Genomic DNA, 23036 nt, shown 5'->3' with positions numbered 1-23036 from the left:
ATCCCCTGTGGCTGCTTCGATTTGTGCTGGGAAAATGTCTGTCTTCTGCAGCAGAGTGGAAGTACTTTGGGCCACAGGTAGATTCAGAAGCCTCCACAAGCCATGGCCTTTCCTCAAACTGTTCATCCATTATCCGTTCAATTCAGGCAGCTCTAGGGTCACAAAGCATTTCTGGTCAAGCAAACAGACTTGTGTTTGTTCCTGTCCTTAATTTTACCCAGGCTAGTGACCAAGCTTAAATCTATCTTGCCAATTGTCTGCAATACTGAAGCATCCTGGTTTAAACACATTTTCCAGGGCTGAGGGCGAGAAAAACACCAGCCTCCCCCATCAACACCCTCACCTATGTCATTTGAATGAGGGGCAGGATGCCAATAAGACACACAGACATTCAGGGCTAAAAGAAAAAAAAAAAAAATGTCTTGGCAACTTTAAATTTAATCTGTAAAAAAAAACCTGAGTTAGTTAAAACTGACCGAGACAAAGCAACTTACTACGCAAGTATTCAGGATGAAGTCTAAGTAGTTAGCTTAAGCCAAACCAAATAACTATTAATAATTACTTTTCGTCCAAAACTTTTCTTGTACTGTAGGGAATACATCAGTAATTCTGCCATTCTTAGAAGCAACTGGGTCTGGACTTGAATTTGTATATACATGAAGTTTAAACAGTGAACTAAATCTTATTTTGGATGCAAAAAGAGAGGCTTTATTAGAGTGAAATTTTCTGGGACCAATTTGCAAAGTATAGACTTCTGAAAGGAAGCAGGTGGTTACTTTTTCCTTTTTTTCTTTAATAAGATTAGCAAAATGATACCTTTGACAATGCATTTTTTAGTCTATTATAGGTCTATAACAAATATTCAAATACAGTGGGCAGGAGGGAATTATCACCACCGTGGTTTCTGCAAGGGTCTTAGCAAAAAGAGAACGTTCTGATCCATTACTTGGTCTTTTCTTTTTTCAATTTAATAACTCTTTTTAAATTTAAATAGCTCATTTGTTTTTCAAAAACTTCTGAATATTAATTTCACTCTGCGGTTCTACTTTCTACAGTTTTCCAACTCAATAAAACTTTTTTTTTTTTGGCAGTAAAAGCAGTATAATTTTAAGAAAGTGAAATTCCTTAGGAAAACATTATAGTTTTTTATAGAATTAAACTAAAAAGAAAATTCAGTTAAAGCTTATTATTAATCTGACTGGAGCCTGGCTTCCACTTTCTATAATTAGTCCTTCTTGCTTTGCTCTCACTTTAATACTCTACTGCTTCACGTGGATTAATCTGAACTAGATATTTCCATCATATACAGCCTCGAACAGCTGGATGGAATCAATGAATTATTCTTCAAGTATTTTAAAGCTCCATTCAGACTTTTGTAATGATTAACTTAAAACTCCCCAAAATAAGCAGAACTGATACCCTTTTAAGCTGAGCAGTTTTCCATACACTTTATCATCTCAAGTTAACTCAATATGAAGATTGTAATTATAAACTAGCAAGAGCACACTAATTTCCAATTTTGAAGCAAACACCACACCCATGGCATATCCTTCTATATTTAGGCCCACTGTAGAACCTGTTCTTCTTGAGCTAACATTTTCTATTGCCATCTACTTCTGTTGGTATTATTTTCTGTTGATATTTACTCTCTGTTTATATTAGCAGATTATTACAATTATTATTATTTCATTATTTATTTATTACATCGTTTACTGAGCAAAAGGTAACCATGAAAAAACATACTGAGAAATGAAGTGGCAGAAAGACGAAGCATTTCTCTGTATTCATGAATATTTCAGGAGCATCAACATTTTAATGAGCAAAAACCAACACATTATTCCTGTGTGGTTTTATGCTTCTTATTCCATAGAAGCCAAGTGTTTCTGTGAACAAACTCACAGCAAAAAAAAAACCTTTAAGAAATATAGTTGCCTTTAAAATAATTCTTTCGACACACCTGCAATTCTAGGGCAGAAAACTATAGAAGAGACATTTTTTCCCAGACACACTTCGCAACTCCATTTAGAAGAAATAAGTTGAAGCAGGTAATTTCGTCTTAAAACATCATCAGTTTTCCGTATGACCTTTTTCCTTTAAATGCATTTTATATGTTTAGTTGACACAGATTAGTTTACTACTCAACCCAATATTGTGAGTGACAATCAAAATGCTTTTATATAGCATTTGCAACTTGAATTGCTTGGAGTAAACAAAAATATTTCTTTCTTGAATATAAGCTGAAGTTATACAGGTCTGTCTCCACAGAATACCATTTCTTAAATGTATCAGTGATACCTAAAAAGCTAACATCTGAATAAGTTTACTGACGTTAAAACATGCTATCTATGTGCAAGGTGATTCAGCAGTCTCTCCACAGGAACACCCACACTGCCACCTCAAAGAAAGAGGGCATTCATTTGCTTTTCAAAAGAAATGACTGTCATTAGAATATGAGCACGTTAACCATTTTTTAGCCCTACGTGATTAAAGCACACCAAAGGTCATTTAATTGAGGATTTTGCCTTTGGCGAGGGATGTTGTCTACTCCACCGTGCTTTAGAGGAGAGCGTGATGACTCAGTGATGGCTTAACTTTGGAGGAAACCATGAATGCACTTCAATAGCAGCAGAGTGGACTCAGATCCCCAGCCTGTGCCCACACACCCTCCTGCCCCTGATTTGGCACAAAATAGGGTCGCTCCTGGGGGAATGGCACAACATCCCCACAGGAGATGTGCGCTTACAGAGCTCCAGCTCCTGCACCACAGCACACAAGTCCAAAATAACACTTTGAGCCATGTGAACAATGGAGGTGTTCAACCCAGGACATAGGTTCAACCTGAAGTAAAGCACTGGACCACCAATAGGTGTAACGCGGACAAAAATCAGCTACTTTGATCCAATGATCTGCCCCTTAGGTAGCAAATTTCTTGGTGTCCTAAAGAATAAGAGTACAAAACTGTCCTACAAATAATTTTCATTTCTGTAGCTGTGGTTCTTTTTTACTTATGTAAAGCTCTCTTAAAATTTGACTTCAACCCTTAGTGAGAACAATATTGCGCAACAAGGATTTCCTTAGGCTAATTGCATGAATTGCTAATTAGTTGTAAGTCAATGCCTTTCACTTCTGTGAGGAATCTTGTTTCCTTGTGCCGTGAAGAGAACGTGGTATGTGAAATCATACAGAACGAGCCCACGGTTTTGAATTCAATTTCCTCTCCAAGTCATCCCAGTGAACACAGCTATATATCGGTATCTGATCATTCAAAGGCAGCTGGATGTGATGCTGGCCAGACGCCACCTCTGTTACCTCCAGGAATTTGCACGGTTTGCAGATGGGAAATATACTCAAAAAATGGACTTGCAATAGCTTGGTCTTTGAATTTAAGAAGAGAGAATCTACTTTTTGTCTCTGTAATATCTGTGTACATGTCTTCTCCTCCCAATCTTTCACAGAATCATAGAATCTTCATGGTTGTAAAGAACCTTTGAGATCATCAAGTCCAACCAAACAACCTACAATCTCTGCCACTAGAGCATGCCCTGAAGTGACAAATCTAGACGTTTCTGAAATACCTCTAGGGATGGTGACTCAACCACCTCCCTGGGCAGGCTGTTCCAGTGCCTGACCACACTTTCCTGGTTCTCCCAGCATTTCTCATTCATGACTCTTTCTATGTCTTTACCAAAGTTTACTACTGTTCTTTATATATCAAAGAAGCTTTTTTTTAATATTAACCTCTAAATTTACTGAATGCACAGTCTATAACAGGAGATTTAAATTCTTAATCTAGAACATCTTTAATCTAGTTTGTACTCCCACCTTCAAACACTGTTATCTCATAAGGTATCCAACATCCTCTCTTCTTTGACATGGACATAAAAGTACCATGCGCTCTCTCAAGATCTTGACATCAGTAGGCTTTCCCCCTCTTTTTTAAATCTACCTGTTAGATTGCTCTTCTGCAGATAGTCTAACGGGCTAAAACCACAACACCTTTTTCTGTCTTCCAAGGAGAGGGGTTAGAGGGAGCTGTGACAGCTTTCAATTCCAGTTCTATCATCAACCTTTTCAGCTGCACGTGTAAAATACTCCTTTTCAAGTTCAAAATATGATTTCAAATCCCATCTTTTAATTATTCAATCACAGATTTATGTCTTTCCTCGATTGCTTTTGGTCAGGTTTTGCCCCATGAAATCCCATCCACCAGCTGAAATGCAACATGGTCAGAAGTGATCCAAGTTACGTGTAATACATATAGTCATTTTTAATCCTGGGCTTCAGTAAAACATTCAACACACTGTTCATGTTTCCTTGCAAGCTTGAGCACTAATCCCAGAAGCTAATTAAGCTCTCCACAATAATACATATGTCCACCTGTCACCACAATGAAGTTACTGTGGATTAAAGAAATAAGCCTACGTGAGTCTGAACGATGTAAGATAATATAACTTTTGAAACCCGTCTCAAATTTGTGCACTCACATATCTTAAATGAATCCCTCTCAGTTTCTTCAAAATTTTCTGTTGAAGACTATATTAACTGGTGCCTCATCAGCTCTAAACATTGACAGCTCCCTTTACAATCTTTTTTTTGCTAATTTGTAAAAGATACATACTGTATATAGCAGATGTCAGAGCTCTTGGCTCTTAAAGCAGAAAACAATCATATATTGAAAACCAAGCTATATATAATGATTTCAAACTCATAGCACTTCAACTTTTGCCAAGATTATGCAATTAAAAACTTCATTACTTAAATACTTGCAGAGTTCAGCCTAGCAAAGATGATGATGTCAGCCTCACTAAAATTGCTAATTCTTTGTGTCCCACAGGGGAAAAGTGTCAGTGAAACGCAAAAATACAAGGAGACGTTTTATTCCTGTGAAATCAAAGCATCAAAAGCTTATAGAATTCAGCTTGCCAAGCATTTGATATGGGAGCACTGGAAAAAAAAAATTATAGCAGTATAGCAAAAATTTACTGGGAAGCTCACCTTTTAAAATAAAGAAATGCAGTATTTTCTTGCTAAAGTTCCAGTAATAAGAAAAGCAAGAAATCAAAACCTACCTAAACGTAAAATACAGTGAATAAATTAAACCAATTCATTACTCACTCTTAGGAAGAACATCTTCATATCTAACTTTTAGAAACAAGCTCTGAGTTAACTTAATATTCACTAAACTACAGCCACAACATGAAACACAATTTAAGATCTAAAACTTAGGTGCAGTTTTCAGACAAAATTTACTCAAGCTTTTGACTCCCCATCCACCAAAGTATCGGCCTTTCAAACTCATCCTGTGTTCTGATGCCCTGATGACTTTCATCTGCTTTATTTATTATCAACAGCACTACAGATTCTGGGAACAGACTGTTGTATTTATGCTGAGAATTCAAAAGGAAAGAATTGCACTAATTTTCCTATCACTAGGCTTGCACCGTGTTCCTATGAGGAATAAAGCTGTATAAATTAAGCTATATCACTAAAATAAACATATATCATTTCCTAGAAGCCTAGCAACCAGCTCTCTCCAAAAAAGTGACATTTTTTGAAATCACTCTTCTGACCAAGGTTTACAAATAACAGATGGGCCTGAGTCAGAGAAACACAAGCCCTTGCAAAGTTCCTGGCTTCTCATATGCCAAGTTTAGCTTCCCTAACAGGATTGGCTACTCACGCATACATTGCATACATTCACTCAGTCATACCCCGACTAGTTCAATATCACATTGGCACTGCACAGAAAAAGCACAAAACACACAGATCTGTAATTCTGTGTAGTCTATACAAACATATTTATTAAGAAATCCAAACACTACTCACCACGTGAAGAATTTTATTCTCTGTTTCATATACTGTGCAATCCTGAAAAAGTAAAGCAGAAGAGTCAGGTTAAATTGGTCCAGTCATTCACCCTTCCTAGATTTACCCTTAAAAAGAATTAAACTCAATCGAAAAGTCTTTAGGCTAAAACAAAAGCTTTCAAAGTCTCAACCAGAATGGAAAGATTCATGTAATCACAGCGCAAAACCACCACAGAAAGCAAATACTGGTAGATGTTTATATGTATTCACTAGTTCTTGCTGCTTCCTTCCTTGAGACAGAGAATGATCTTCCTCCTCTTGACACCCTTTTGGCACACACCAGCGAGTCACATGTGTGCCAGGCAAGCGGCTTCACCCAGCAGTCCCTGACCATGCACAAAAATGACACCCTTTAAGTGGTAACACTGAAAAACAGAGGTACCAGCAATAGTCTTAAGTAACTAAGAAAGAAAACTAAGCTGAACAATCCCTGATGAGCCAAACGTGTTTGCACACCCTGCCAAAGAAGAGAAGGAAAACCCTGGGATGAGGAAGAAAAGGGAACCATTGGTTGTTTATAACATTCCGTGAAATGGGAGGGAAGAGAAATGCGGAATACAAAATGCATGGGGAACTTGAGTCGGACCATCGTATTACATACAGCCTGCTGGGGACCGCATGCACTTTGTTGTCAACTCATATAGCATGCGAGGCAGTTTCTATAAGCACGACTAACAGAGGGGAGGCTGGGGGCTGTGAAAGTTTTTCTGACAGGCCAAAATCTCAGTGGATACAGAGAAGTGGAATTAGTAGGGCAGAGAGTGCCCAAAATACAGTCAACATCGGTGAAAGAACCGCTCCTTTCTAAGTTCATCAGATGCTGTAGCTTTATGGTAATTAGTGCCAGCTCTGTTTAGAACAGATGCTTTCTATCCTACCTCATAACCCACATTACAAACGTGACTAAATTTTCATGTTTTAAGTCTCACTTAAATCAGTTTATCCTGTTAGAAAAACAATTTTGTTATATGCAACCGTTTTTTAAAAATGAACTTTGAATCCATGGAACGCTTCTAGTGTTACTCAGGCAAGAAAAGCCAACGTGTGCTTAAGCTTTATATAAAGCAACCTATGCAGAAGCAGCAGGTTGATCAGGGAGTATTTTCCTAGTAACAGCTGTTGGCATTCAGGAAACATTCGCCAGTAAGTACAGCCGGAAAGAAAATCTAACACGTTTAATTATATGCAGACATCAATGAAGTATTTGCAATCTTAGTAGCAAAACACACATTTCATTGTTGTATGTGGGAGGGCACGTAACATTTTCAATCTGGATACATTTATGTTCTGCATGGTTTCTTATGAATCATTTTGCAAAAATAGTAGGAAAGGATTGCAACATTTATACTGGAAAAAAAAGTGCTTTTAAGCAGACATAATTATTTCATTGGTAAGAGGAAGATTTTACTATAAGTTTAAACATTCAACTTGAAGAGGATACTATTTGAAAAGTCTCACTACTAAGGGAAGAAGGATTCTGGGTTCTTAAATGCTGTAGATGTTTATTACAACCAAGAAACTAGTGAATAACAGAGAAACACTCCTACATCCTTGAAATGAAACTCTTCCACACAATCATGAAGGAAGCTAAAGAAATATGCTTATTTCTAACAAACCAAGAGCATATATATAACAAATAAAATGTTTCTGAATCTAGAAAAGACAGTAAAGCAAGTGGAAAACTTCCCAGGCATCCAGTCTATGCACAGGGGCAGATGGCCTCACCCTCAAATTCTCTCCTCATCACACAATTCCCTACAAATCCAGGGTCTGGGAAGAGGAATTGCTAAATGAGTTCATCATACAGTGGACAGCTGATTGTTGATGCTACATCTTCATATTCAGGCAAGAGAAGAATTAACAGTTCAGTAAACCATAAAAGACAGAAAAACTGGAGGAGAGCAAATGCAACACTCAGGTAAAAAAAACAATTCCCAAATATACTTTTTCCATACACAAAGGACATCCAACTAAACATAATTCAAGCATGAACTCAGGGAAACGTGGAGGAATGCAAAGATGCACACCAGCATAGCCCAGAGCAGCCCTGAAGTCTAGGATTCAAAGAAATCTAGAAAAGGTCACCAAGCTGATCCCTGCATCGTAGCCAGCTCATTTTAACTTCCTGCAGCCATCCCCGGAGATGAGGGCTGAGGCTGCTTCTCAATGATCCCAAGAGCAAAACCTACCTGTCACTTTCTTTCACAGTGAACAGTTTCTTTCCCCTTAGATTTTTTTAAGTCACTCACTGCTTTGTGCTTTATCTCTAAGCAAGCGCTGAGGATAACTCAGCCCACCCTCTTCAAACAGCCCTTAGGTAGAATGATAAGCTGAATGCTTATTACCGGGGGCCTTTACCATTTACAATTATTGCTTTTCCTACCCATTTCATTTCAACTAAAAGAGCTTAAAGCACTTAAGAACTATAAAAAGAGTCGTTAACTGTGCAATTAGAAGTAAATTTGTATTCCTAATAGCCTACCACCCACAGCTGGAGAACATCTCTTCCTTCCACCCCTAGAGTACAAGCCCATACCTTCCTCCTGAAAGATCTTCCTAAATATCTGTTTCACCACAGTATCAAAACATTGCAATTAAGATAAGAATCAGATCATATGCAAGTTTAACATCAACTTTTTTCTACTTCAGAAAAGCAGGAACACACAAAAAATCTGCAACCAAGCTTTACTCCTACACAAGCTCACAATTTGCTGTTCACTTAGTGAAACAATACCGTGATTACCCCTGAACTGAAATGCACAGATACAGCAAGGAGGAGATATTTTACCTGTTTTTTTTCCCCGAACGGCACAAATATATTCACTGACAAACTATAACTAAAGCTAGGCTACATAATCTTCATATAACCAACCAAACAAAACTTCAGCTGAAACAGCATAAGGTTATCTTCTAAATGCACATTGTTTTCTAAAAGATTAATAACGCAGATGGCTAATAAAGCAACAAAAGCAGTTCCTTGTTAATTTATACTTCCTGAAGATGTAGTCAAGTAATGGCCATTAGGAGTTTCAGAGAGGAAAATGGGACAGTATCACCTGCAAAGAAAGAGAAATAAAAGGGGAATATGATGGAACAACTCGATTACTAGTATCAGATTTTCATGGTCACTCTTTCCAGCTCTGCCTCATGCATCAAAAATGGCAAAAGTGATCTTTGTGGAGGCAGCTGAAACAAGGCTAAGATCCTAAAAAAGGGGAAACATGATGTCCAAAAGAAGAAGGAAAAAAAAAAAAAGAAAAAAATGCAGTAAGGGAGGAAGATAAGAACAAGAACAACCACCCACAACAAGCAGGGAAAGGGCTCTTCTGCACTTTCAGTCCCAGTCTAGTCTTAAAACCTATTTTTAAGACTAGCAAGACCAATGCTACACTGCAACTGAGAGGATCACTTATGTTTCTTCCAGAACTTCTGACCTTCATAACTGTAATTCTGCATTATTTCTACAAAAATTACGAGCTTTGTCTGCAATGTTGTAAGTAATAATTATTAAAGACATTTAAATTAAGCCCACTGAATTAGATAGCACCGACTGGTGACAATGCTGCAAAATGCGCACATCTCTGCCCCAGACACCACTAGAACAATTCACACGTGAGGCAACATATAAAATACAAATATTTACGGATTTTATTTTTCAAAAATAATGTTTATGATGCTTTGTTCTTCCATTTTATTTTCTTCTCCCCACACTATTGTTGCCTTTTTAAAAAGTCTTAGTATGTCACAGAAGTAGGGAATGGGGTCAGCTAATTACTCCAGCATTTTTCTTATTCTTTAGTCCTTTTCTTTGCACGAGAGTTGATTAAATCTCAACTCAAAATGTGAAGTACTGAGATCTAGAAGGCCTGCCAACTCATCCTACTGCTCATATATCCCACAGGGAAAAAATGTTCATGCAGTTTTTCAGTACTGTAACTATGGGATAATGTTCTGCAGAAAACACTCCTATTTTTGCATATATATGATCTGGTTTACAAGTCCGAGTTGGCAACCTGTCAAATTACCTATTGCAATTACCTGTCAAGCACTTCTCTCAGGTTACTTGCAGGCTATAATCTTGAAACATACCACCATTATTACTATTACTACTATTATTATTCCTGGTTTTGTCACATATTCTAGGCAGCTGCTGCACTGCACTCTTCTCCGCAGTCTTAAGTTCCTGTCAACTTCATGACTTAATTTCAGAATAAAGTTATGCTATCTCAGAAAATAAAATATATACAAACAAATAGTTAAGGGATACAAAAAGGGAGAATTGCAGAAATAAGTTTATTAGCTCTTTCAGCACCAAATCGGCAACATTTCAGCATTTCTAGTAATCCTTAGATCAGACTGCTCAAGAGCATGGACTTCTTTCACTGTATTTTCTTGTTCAGCAGAATGCCTTAGTTGCTCGGGTATATTTAGTCATCCTAATTTATTTTTTCCTCCGAGGCAAGGACATTTCCTAGGCAGAGTTGATACAGAAGGAGGTTACGTGACCGTCAAGAACAAAAACCAGATCTCTTGATTCTCAAGTAACATGTTAGCCAAAAAATGTCCGTTGTGAATTCATACAACAGTAGCACTGCTCAAAAGCAGGTTGTTTGGTGCTACAGAGGTGGAGTCAACTGGAGCAGCTTGTGAAGAACAAGAGCTTGCCATGAGAGCATTTGTTCTCCAGGCAGCTTTCAAGTCGCTTCTGGTGGAGCTTCTCCACTGTTTTTTTCATTTGTTTTCCTCTGCAGTCCAACCGAATTTACATGTGTGTGGTTGTGTATGTTGCACTGTTTCTACCAGTATTTTGCTGATAAGATGTAGGCACGGTTAGGAACACAATTTTAAAAGCGGTAGTGAAATTGCCTGGGAATTGCATCTTTCATGAGCAATCCCACACATCTTCCATGTCTAGTTTAGGAGGACAACAGCTAGATTTTATGTAGTGCTTAAAAACAGATGTCTGATAGAATTGCTGTTGCCATTATTTTGAAGTCACGCAAAATGTCCTAAACTATGTAACTCCAGTTCTCCATTTGTAACAAAAATAATGAATTACATGATTGCTAAAAGAGGGCTCAGACTCTCATACGTTGCCAAGCCTTTCACATAAAATCTCTCCTGAGCAATGTAGCCATTGGTTGGAATTAAGCCAAGCCATCCTTTAAATCCCTTTCCTTCTCAAACTGGTTAAAACTGTAACTGAATCCTTTAATAGCAGTATATGTCAAATGGACAGTCTGTCGGTCTTGCTACTTAGCAACAATAAAAAAATAATTAACTTGAGAATGCTCCAATTGTAACTTCCAGTCACTTCAGCCTCAGCACCGCACCTTCAAAAGTAAGTTGTTCTGGCTTCAAGGAGCCCACTCTGAGCCTGTTGAAGTGTCACTAGCTCTAGGCAGTTTCTGCCATCGGCTCTAGAAAGGCTCATTTGGTTTGAAATCTGCCCAATTCAACTATGGCAAGAGACCCACAAGACTGAGGTTTGCTGGAGGCATGACTGAAGGTTCTCACAAAAGTTCCCAGTAACAACGATGACAAAGTCTAAAGCTTTGCCGACACATGAAGAAGGCAAGAGTAAGGGTAAAAGGGTAAGATAGGTTGAGTTAATTTAGCCTTCCACTACTTAGAAAATGCATGGAAAATATATCTAATACAGCTGGTGGCAGGATTAAACAATGACAGCTTTGAAACAAGAAACTTGATCAATATAATATAGGCCATGGCAAAATGCTGTGCTCTACAGAGCATGACGATTAGAAAACTGAAGGACATTAGAGAACTCTGCTCAGACTGTGTTTTACAGGTATGTCTGGGTAAATACTGGAATAATAAAATACAAATTGGCAAATATACAATTCTGTTCAACCCCCTCCCCTCCAACTCCCCTTCCCAAAAAACAAGAAACAAAGAACTCTTAAATACCCCTAAAGCTACAGAAGCTTCCAAGCAGGTAATGATCTCCTCTGGCAGCAGGCAAAGAATTAAGAACATGACACAGGCAGAGGTTTCCCGAGGTGCTTTACCACATCTTAGATTTTAAGAGGTCTAGCAGGACTTTGGATACAAAAGGTGTGGGCCTTGGGGACACTGACAATTACAAATGTTTGGAACAGAGAGAAGGAAGAGGAAATACCTTTTTCCTGTCTCACCAGCTAAAATGCAATAGCAAGCTCCTCTTAAGCTATGCAGAAACCCAGTGCTTGCACAGGTAATTCTTGGCTGCTGCCAAACAAAATGAATTTTTTAAATTACATAGCCATTTAAAAAAAGACATTATATTTCTACACTGTATTTCTAAATGAGCGTTCCAAAATAAGTGCTTTTCCTGACTTTCTTCCCGCTGAGCTGCTCCAAATGAGTCTCCTGCCATGGCTCTTCCTCCTCCTTCCAACTGCCACAGTCTCAGCGAGCTCTATCCTCAACTCTCCCCTTTTCTGCAGCCTCTTCCCTATTGCTCAGCAGCCTCCTAAAATCATGCTGCTTTAATTATCATCTCTGTGCGGATGAGTCACAGATCTCTCGTCCCTTCTGTTCTCATTCGCAGTTCAGAATCTCCTTCTGGATATTCACCACCAGCCCTAACGCGGTATGCTGGAAAGCTGAAATCACGTTTCTTCCCAAACCTTCCCTGCTCCCCCCTACTTCTTCCCCCATCTCTGTCAACAGCTCCACCACCTTATGTCCCACAAGCTCACAACCTGGGTGCCATTTTCAACCCCGCTTCCCACACAAATCCTGTCGATTTTCTTCCCACTGCCGTTCAGAAATATTTGCTTGCTTTCCCACTTATGCTGCAATTACTCAATCCCTGCAGTTTCTTGCCACTGGGTCTATGGCATCCTCACGCTATTATTATTCCCTGCCCCTCCACACTGAAGCTAGGGTTCATCTGTACCTGCAGCAACCCACTCTGTCCTCCCTCATGGGAAGCATGCGTAAGAACCAACAGAGATGGGAGAAAACAGAACGGTGAACACACGCCACTTAAGATACTAAGGGAAGAGGAAAAAAAAAAATCTCTACTGTGAAAAATATAATGCAAACTATTAAATAAATGCTACATAAAGGGTCATTCCCTATGCAATCTACACAAATGCTTCTAGAGCCTTTCCCCAAATATTTAACGAACCTGCAGTTCTCTTAAGTTCATAACACTTGTGTACAAACTAATAGCAATTACCCAGCTTACTCAGTACAAAGAATTGCCTTAATTTTATTTAAACAATCTGCGTGGAGTAGCATCTATCACCATAGCAACAGAATACTTCATGTAAAAATTTAACACAACTTACATAAATCACCCACAGATCAAGCAACTACTGGGAAAAATTGCTCACTGGATTAAGAGAGATGCAACGTGTACACTGAGCTCTTTTCTTCTATCTTTCTGAAGTCATTTTCCATTTCCAATTATTTCTACCCTCCTTTCTGTAAAAGAGATCATCTTGCTTTCCTTTGGGATCTGGTCGCATATTAGTTCTTAATTTGCATATAGAGAGTAACACTTCTTCCTGCTACGCCGTTTCTAAAACGAGCTGGTATACCATTAGGTAAGAAACCATAGCAAGTATTTTAGCAGCGACTAAAATCGCATTGATACTTGCTCATATATCCTGCTAGAATTTAAATGCTTACGTGGTCTAAATTGAATTTCAGCTCATAGAGTGATTTCTTTACGCAGCAACGTTCTCAGCAGGTAAAAATAAAATCCACTGAAACTATCATCAGATGAGAGGTTGGGAATGAGGGAAAAATGTTCCATCCAAAGCAGAAAAAACAAAGTTGAAACACCCTTTTATTCCACACCTCTAATTCAGAAAAATAAGCGTCATGCATTCAAAACTAAATCTTTTATTACTGACACGCAAAATAGAGCTTATAGCGTAATGTGTTGCACAGTTCTTTTCAGTGTCACTTCCAAGACCATTTAGAGGTAAATAACTTCTTAATTTTTCACTTCTGCTTTTCCTCTAGTACTCTTGTGAAGAAGAATTCTAGTTTATAAAACACAATTGCAGCAAAATGTTTCACATTTCATATAATGCCTAAGTGGTTATTCTGCCAACAGAGGAAATAAAATTAATCGAACTTGAGAAAAAGTAATGATACTTAATGATATTCAGGCTCAGCTATGACTTGAATATTTCATATTGGATCATCTGAAATTCTTGATGTATTTTTAACGGATTTAAGCAAACACACACACACACACACACATGTACTTCACATTATATTCCTGAAATAAAGATTGACCCTACACCTTTTCATGCTCAAGGCTTCTATTAGCTACCTAGCAACACATAGTTTCTGTAATTCACTATACTGAAGTGAAATCTTGCTTTGCCGCACCCGGTTACAGAAACCATACGTCTCTGGAAAGGGAAATCAGTTTCTGAAGTAAAAGAAACACAGAGTCTCTGTCTTCACTCCTACTGATACAAACAACATAAATCTTAATCCATCATCATTAATGATTAAATATAGCATTTACAAAGAATTACACGAGAAGCATGGCATATCCTCTGTCTGCCTCTATTCAAATAGAAACTGTGATGCCACTCAACATGCCCTGACACAGTGCCCACAACAATCAGACTATGAAAAAATAGTTTTATTTAAAGGAAACATATGAGATACTGAAATACATTCTTCCCTGCTGTCTACACTTTATCTCAGTTTCCACCAACTTTCTGCTACCTTCTGCAAGTGCTTCCACGAGTGCATGAATTAACTCAACAGTCCCTGACTCCTTCACCGTCACCTTGACCCACTCAGGCTCCTTTTCTTGGAAAAATTTCACAGCTGCATTGGTTTACCAGTACATGCCCCACCAAAAAGACTACTCTTTTTTCCACAAATTATTCTGCTCTGCGTTTCACTTTCCACCATGTTCAGAGGCTGCCAATCATTCATCTGGAAGAAAAACAACCAAACAAAAAAACCCAGACTTGCCAACACTGAACCATTTTGGTTTATGGTCACTAAGCTTCCTATGTACTCAACAATCTTTTGGCATTTTTTTGGTTCTTTTTCTTTTTTCTTCTTCCATCCACGAGGAAAAGAAACTACTTTCCCTAAGAATGAAAAAGAAAACACAGCTAACAAATTCACAGGACTTTACAGGGTGGGTTTTTATTAAAGCATGCAGTGGCTTCATAAGCTAATTTGGAAATATCACATCACAGACTACACAATTTGGGGAAAAAACCTCTTTACAACATATATCTCAATGACAAGTAATGAGGCATCAAATTATTTCTCGTCATGGTTCATGTCCCTATAGACCATTATTGATGCTTTAACCTTTGAGCTATTCTGTGCCTAATCCCATTTCAAAAAGGACTTCAAAACTTAGATCAAAAGACAACAATATATCTACAAGTAAGCCATTTCAAGGGGGAAAAAAGTATAATAAAATAGCAGAAATAAATCAGCAGAATCAGAAAGAGGCGTCAATGTTAAGCACCTTAGGCACTTTTCACATTACATTAAATTACATCTGAAGTTTTCCATAAAAGTGTGCTATAAAGAAATATCCTACTCTCCTATGAAAAAGAGAAAAAACATTGCTAAAGAGCATAAATTGAAACTACTTTGATATAGCTTCTTGTAAACAAAAAATAGTTTCCTATTTCCAACAATCCTTTATATTCCATTTTACCTTATACATTATACACTGACTTCTAAATGTGAAGAAAATAGCTGCACAGGATGATATGTATCCTGAAACACCATTACTCTGAGCACTGCTTCGTACCTTAAGCAACAGAAAAGTCTTGCATAAGAGCAGCAGTTGAAGGATACAAGGTGAGTCTAAATTTCTGTCAGTGTTACCTGCAATGAGTTACAACACTTTCATATGAATACCATTTGAATTCCATGTACTATAGGCAGAGAATGCCTGGGTATTGTTTTCAAGGGGGACTTTTTTTGTTCTAAAATGTCACCACATCTATTTAGCTACCCACTTGCACGCTTACCCCTCTACTTGTACACTTATCAGAAATGAGGCATTTTGTATAAGCAGTGTACTATGCATATATATATATATATATATTTATATTTAAATTCCAAGAATGTGGCCTCCTCACCATCAAGTATTTTTATTAAAAAAGGGGGGATGGAGGGGATTGTTATCATGCTAGGCTAACGAAGTTTTTCCTGCAAGCATTTGATAACAAAGTTGGGGTGGAAGAAACAATGTTGACAGTTTAAATGAAAAACTTTAAAATTTAATACATAACTGTTTCCATCAAACACATGTTGCTTTGAAAACCCCAACAATCTGCAAGCACAAACTGGCTTCAATGAAGAACCAACCAACCATTCACACCACTAAACTATTAAAGCCAGTTTATTAGCTAAAGATACCTGAGGTAATTAGCTACTTGGTACGACCTAAAATTCAAACTTTTTAAGCTATATTTAGTGAGTCCTTAAAGTCCTTAATAACTAGAACTTAAAAACAAAAGTGAGGAATTGTGATAGAAAAGATTATATGAGAGATACTTTGTAACAATAGTACTAAGGATATTAATTATTCCTTTCTATTCACGTATTTGATATTGTCCTAACAAAAAGAATAGAACCATTTTATATTATTGCATTTGGATTCTGAGTCGGTGCAGGGGGATAAGAAAGTAAATTCCCTTTTTATCCTTTAAACTGGAAAACAAGCCTGCACTTAGTTTCTCAGTGAGACTTAATACTTGAAACATTCGTCACATAAGTTACAGCCATTTGATTACAAAAAAAACAGTGCCATACAGAAATAGTGCATTACTCAAGAAATAATTTGTGATCCTTTTCAATATCTTTTATCTGAAAGACAGCAGTGACTAGAAGGCCAACAAAGATTACCCTGCTAGCACGGGAAGTGAGTCCATCAGGGCATGGAGTATATGGACACTTACTTTTTTGAACCTCAAACACCTTTGAATGGGGAATAAGTTCCAAATCACTCTACTGAGGCAGTGCACAGGGCTCTTCTAGGCTATTAGGGCTTTTAGCTCAAAATCCCAGGTGCCTATATGTCCAGACAGAGTATTTGTGGATGGCTGCCTTGGTCTTTCCTAGCTATCTTCCATCCCGGCCGCCACCTCCCAGATTGCATCACTCAAGGTTCTCACCCTGTGTCATCCGAAATCTGAGTTTACCTCCAAACGTTGCTGACAGATTATGCCAGCAGTACATTCCGTGACAACAGCGCAAGCCAGATCCATGTCAGCCAAGTGGCTGTTCTCCATCTCCACCCCTGTTACACAGAATTGCTTCCACCGCATACTCCCTCTTCAAAAAGGTGTTTAGGCAGAGAAGTAATTGCAGTGAAACTTTTATAAAGCAGTATTTACAGGCCTACAGCTATGCTTCTGCCAGAGCATTCTTGCTAAGTAAATCCCACAAGACATTAAAGCTGCGAGATAAACATCAGTGGTTTTAAAACTAAATAAACACAGCAAATCATTGTGAAAGCTGATTAAGGAAAGTAAAAAACACGTGACGAGCCCTACTAATGATCACTACTAAACAGCAATAATAAGAACTATAGCGTTCAGCAGTAAAGTTTTCTTTAAATGTCTGATAAGGTTAGACTTTTTGGATACTCCCAAGATTTCCAGGGTTTTAATTCTAAAGAAGAAAGCTTCTTTAGTGAAACATTAATGGGTTCCTGAGGAATAAAAGCATTGAAAATGATAATAAAAGCTACCCACAGATTGCCTAAGAAAGCAATAAAACTTCTATTCCTTACAGTTATCACCGTAGCTACTTCTACCTTTCTAAAACAAAATAAGCACACTTAAAAGGACCAGTTCCCGGCACCCTCTGAAGCCGAACACCCCAACTAACTAAGTCAACAGCAAAACTTTCACAAATGCCATAAAGACAAGGACTCACTCACGTTCTTCCTTATATGCGTTTGTGACTGGAACAATTCTGCCGACACAAATCTAAATTTATGAATGAACCAAAAGGGAAAAAAGCACAACGCAAAACAACCTCATACACCCTCTTCAACCTGTACACCCATATCCCTCTAACACCTATCTTGTACCATCAAGAAAGGACAGGCCTTTTTTACTTATTGCAGCGTAAACAGAGAGTACAGATAAAGCACAGCCTCTGCTTCCTACAGGGAGGCAGACAGGTGTAGGAGAGAAAGGCAGGGAGTGCATGGGAATGGCAGCCAAAATAATGATAGTCTCATGGATTTGTTTGTTATTTAAATTCTTCTTTTTTTTTTTTCCTCCAGTGTTCTGCTGCAAGGGAAGAGTTGATTATAAAAACGAAACAAGAATGCAAGCCTTGAATTAAATAAGCCATCAGCAAGGAGGATGGTATTAAGAGTGAAAACCTGCAGGAAGTGCCTATGAAACAATATCCTAAAGTCCTAAGGGGGGAAAAAAAAGTCCCTAAGACAAAATAAAACAGCTGCATAGAAGCAGATGATTAGCGCGAATGCAAAGCAGGTTACAATAATAACTTGCAGCGCTCTGAGGGACCTGCTTCCACTGGCAAATATCCACCGCATGCTGGCCTCTTAGTCGCGTCCCAGCAACGTGCAACACATGTAGAAACTGAAATGGTTAAAACAAACTATGTGCCATTCTGAATTTTATTCCTAATAAAGTCTCTAAGTAGGTATTATTAATCCAAATTTTCTAAGTATTTATAGGTTAAAGCATAGACACTGAATAGATTTACTTAGACTTCATACTCATAAGTGAGAGCCGTAATTCTGTAATTTTTTTTTTCTTCATTATCCATTTAGCACTGATTAAGGGTGGGGCGGACCAAACAACACTTAATTCTATGAAGAAACACTGACATTACAAATAGCCTCAAAACGTGCAAAATAACTCAAGCAAGCCAGCTTAATTTTAGCTTTTTTCCCTCCATCTTGACTAAAGAATCATTTTTAATAAATTGGAATGTCAGCTTAAACAACACAAAAAAAAACAGTTTTCAATCCTGCCAGTGCTCAGTTACTAAGATGAATACTGGAGTTCTGTTTTTAAATTGTATGAATGTCTTTAAAAAAAAAAAAAAAAAAAAAAAAGGGAAAGGTATAAGAAAATGCACACACTGCATATTTTTTAATAAACCATTAAACTTTTTAAAAAACTTGCTAGCTACTGTTACAAGAAAAATTCTAACACTGCTCTTCACAAACAAAAGATATTTTTTCATTAAATTATAAATTATTGTAAGTTAGTGAAGTACTATAAAGCACTTCACATAGAAAAGAAAACGGATTCTGAGACAGAAAAAAACACCTGATAAGGTGATACCGAAACATTCGATTTACAGCCTGAAGAAAGCACAATGAGAATTTTCAGAGTGTTCAGTGATCATACAAAAAAAAAAGCTCAGCAAAGACATTTTGAAATGCTACATTGGAATGCATTTGTTTTAAGTAGAGATCAAACCACATGTGTTTGGGACTAGTAATGGAATTTTTCATTATCATTCTACTGACTACAGCCCAATTCAATTTCAGAGCATGCTTAAATTTAGGCACATAAATGCTCCTTTTTGACTTCAAAGTATGGATTCATGTACTGAACTGCTTCCTGATTGGGGAATCATGTCAGTTTTGGCAAAGATAAAACTGCTGTTCTCCAAACGTATTAAACGGTAACACTTCGTCTCATTCATACTGAAAAATATACCTAGAGAAATATCTACCTACACCATAGCAAATTAGCGGTATCATGGATGGGGATGAATTTGTAAGAAAATTCACTGATATTGAGCTAATTCCCAGGAAATACTACAGCAGTTGATATTGTACCCACTTTCTCACTAATAGCGGATGCATGAAAACGGATCAGGTGGCTCTTCCCCTCGATTAAAAAACTAGATAGTGATGCACAGCTACTTCTGTGGAAAATGAGTACTTTGGCCAAGGGAAGGGGTGCCCTCCGTGCCTCCTTTTCCCAGAGCACTGACCCCTTCTCACAGCTCAACGAGGCCAAAATGAGCCACAGGACAGCAGATGAAAAAATATGCGTCGTGCAAAAGGCAGCCAAGAAAACGAAGGCCCGGGCTCTTCTTCCATAGCCACCACCGCTGGCACCTCCATCCCAGTTTGAGGTGGGGCAACAGTGAGAAGCCCAGTGGTGAGCTCCGGGAGGCTGAAGGACGGGACTGGTGGGGCACCCCTTGGCCCTCGAGCCTGGGAAGCAAACAGGCACCCTCGCTGTGTGGCCTGTGGGGAGGGAACAGCCCATGCTCCATTTCCACATCAAAAAATCTCACACACAGTTGAGGGGAAATTATTATTAATAATAATACTAATCATATAGAAAAGTGAGAAACTTTCATTTCCCAAGCCTGAACACACGAGACTAGCAATACTGCTCTTTATCTCCGGTGGGAGGCAAACCCAACTAATCATCAGTGTTGCACCCACTTATGAAAGGGTCAAGGAAAAATGTATTTCTCTTACAAAAGGGAGAATATCATCATACAAAGTCATGCCAAGAGGCCACAAGAGAAGTTTAGCTTTGCTCAGTCTGGAGTGATGCTTCTGAAAACCACAAGTCTCCTCAGTGGTCCTACCTTGCCCAGTCTCTCCCTTTTTTTTCCACTCCACCTTCTTAAAAGCAAACACTCCCTTGAATTTCCATTTGGCAGCAGTGGTGCTCCCTTCCCTCTGCTGTTGCTGAACTGCCAGGAGAGGCAACCCTCTCTGGACACTTCTCCCTCTGCACGATGGGCACTGCTGCACTGCATGGCCAACTGATGGTGTAAGACGGTACCGAGGCCCTTCACAGTCACCAGTAGCAGATTTGTCTCAGAAATACAGGCATCAGGGTAAGTGATGGTGCTCAACTGAATAGAACTACTTTGAATTCCTAGGTTACTTCTACAGAATTTGGTATCAACATTAGTTTGAACTTGCAGCAAAAGAGACTTTACAGTTTCAATAGAACAGGCAAAGATAGGAACAGACCTAAACCACACTCAGAGAAGCGGCAGAAGGGTGGGGAAGGTTCTTTAGATTGCACTCCCAAATGAAGCCTGTTGCAAGTGCTTCTCAGTACCTACTTCTGGATTTCTTCAAGGCAGGACGTACAAAAATGTATTCACAATACTCTAGCCTCATGGGGTCATATTAACAGGTGTCTAAATGACGTGAATTGTACGAAACAGCAGATGACAAAAGTCCAATACATACAGACCTTTTGAACCAAACAGGTAATTAAAAATTAAAGACAAAATATAATAAATTAAATATACAAATTATCAAGTAGAATTCACAAATTTATAGTGATGATATTAGACTAGAGAATCCAAGATGAATCCTACTACTGAGATATTCAGGGTCATATACACAGCACAACCCAAAATAGTATTATAAAACGAAGATGCAGATTTTCATAAAGCATTTACCTAGTACTCGTATACCCTTATTTTTCTTAGACAATGATATAGACAGAGTAACACAAAATTGTGTGAAGAAGGTCATGGCCATTTACAATTTAGGAAAAAATAAATTGCTGAGCAGATGGTTTCATACCTGTTGTACTATTGTTGTTAGTTCCAGGCAGAGCTGTATGACATTATTTCTTGTTACTGAGTAATCTGTGACAGCAGCAAAAGGTGATCTAAAAAAAAAAAAAAGAAGAAGAAAAATGTTGAATAATACTGCCATATATCCACTTGCTTCACTGGTGCATAATGTGTTTAGTACACATTGGTTTTAGAGATATTAAAATGACACAGAATATCCAAAATGTACTACTAAAATTGTAAAATACAGGATACATATCCATGAAAAATGTTCCTCTCTCCTTGGTTTTGCAGTCTTTAAGTTCCTCTTTTAAGAAATTACATTTATAAAAGCATTACCTCTCACAGCCTCACAGTTTATTTCTGGACTGCCTTTACTCCCACAGAAAAAGCCCACCTTGCCTTCTGCATTTGTTTGGGAATACCCTCATAAAGGCAACCAGAGGCAGCGCTTCCACCTGTGATATGAATGGTGTCCAGATGTGAATCAGATCAGAAAAGCATTTGGCTGATTCACTGGGATTCTTGGACCTGATCTAATATCTGGTAAAAGTACTGGAGGGACTCAGAAGTAGTAAAATCTTTATTCAAACCAGAGAATAACATTTGGAGCCAGAGATACATTAATGCTCAGAAGCAGCTGCAAAGGCTAAACTGGGGGCAAAACCTAACATCCCCCCGCACTGTGCTACAATCAGAAGTGCTTAGTGAAATGAAAAGTGTAATCCAGCATCTACAGACATCACCTACATGTATCCTATACCTTAAAACTTCATATAAGAATGTTTAAAATGCTTGCCTACCTAGAAGCTCGCTTGCTTCCTAGAGACAGTGCTAAAATGTATTTGGTTAGTGAGTCTGACAGTCATCTGATTTTTGTACTACAAGTCTGTGTTAAACTATAAAACTCAACTTGGCCTATTTTCTATATTCAAGTAGCCAAACACTAGGCAGGACTGGTGCTTCCTCCAAGAGAAGTCAAGATTTTGACTTTATCAGTGTTGCAAATGAGGTTTTTATGGCCATTATTAGCATTGCAAAGATGGCATTTCTCCCTAATATACCTGCTTCAAACATTTAAAATAAAAAAAGAAAGGTGGCAAAGAACCACAAGGATTGTAAGGTCTGAATAAATTAACAATAGATCATTTAATGTGCCAGGATCTCTAAGCTGGGTGACTACACCCCTCCCCAACTGCCTTCTTTCATCACTTCTTAGAGCATACATATTCGTACATATCTTTAAGAATTTTTCAACGCTGGTTGGTATTATGCCTTCCTCATTTAAGGCTAGAGACAGAGATAAGTTTCCAGTACAAAGAACTGTGCTGTAAGTATGTCCAAATGACAACCACAAATATAGTTCTACTTGTTCTTAGTAGGGTTCTAAATTTCTTCTCCATACGCAGAATATTGAAAATTTAGCGCAGGCAGATTTGGAACTGTCCGTTCATAAACCCATGTGAACACCCCTATCTCCACCTGCTTCCTCTAATGGCCTCTTTCTTCTCCAGGGCTCCCAATCCAGCCCTGATGGTTCATAAGATCGAACGAACTTTGAGGTGCATACTCAAGTCTAGCAGCTTTAATTTGATGTAATCCATCATACAGCAATATATACTTTCTGCCTGTATTTTCTAGGGAGGA

At 38.2% G+C, this 23036-nt stretch overlaps 1 protein-coding gene across 7 annotated transcripts in view; it reads right to left on the bottom strand.

Moving 5' to 3' along the window:
* The window catches only part of CNKSR2 (connector enhancer of kinase suppressor of Ras 2), a 217889-nt gene that overhangs the window by 136035 nt on the left and 58818 nt on the right, over window positions 1-23036 (bottom strand). For all 7 annotated transcript variants that reach the window (XM_054211248.1, XM_054211258.1, XM_054211269.1 and 4 more), the window contains exons 4-5: window positions 21397-21484; window positions 5827-5868 (exon numbers count right to left, since the gene is read on the bottom strand). In XM_054211248.1, the coding sequence (XP_054067223.1) occupies window positions 5827-5868; window positions 21397-21484 (130 nt within the window). The remainder of the gene's footprint in view (window positions 1-5826; window positions 5869-21396; window positions 21485-23036) is intronic.

Source organism: Rissa tridactyla, chromosome 1 (assembly GCF_028500815.1).
Source record: "Rissa tridactyla isolate bRisTri1 chromosome 1, bRisTri1.patW.cur.20221130, whole genome shotgun sequence".
NCBI lineage: Eukaryota > Metazoa > Chordata > Aves > Charadriiformes > Laridae > Rissa > Rissa tridactyla.
This window is presented reverse-complemented; position numbering and strand designations above follow the sequence as displayed.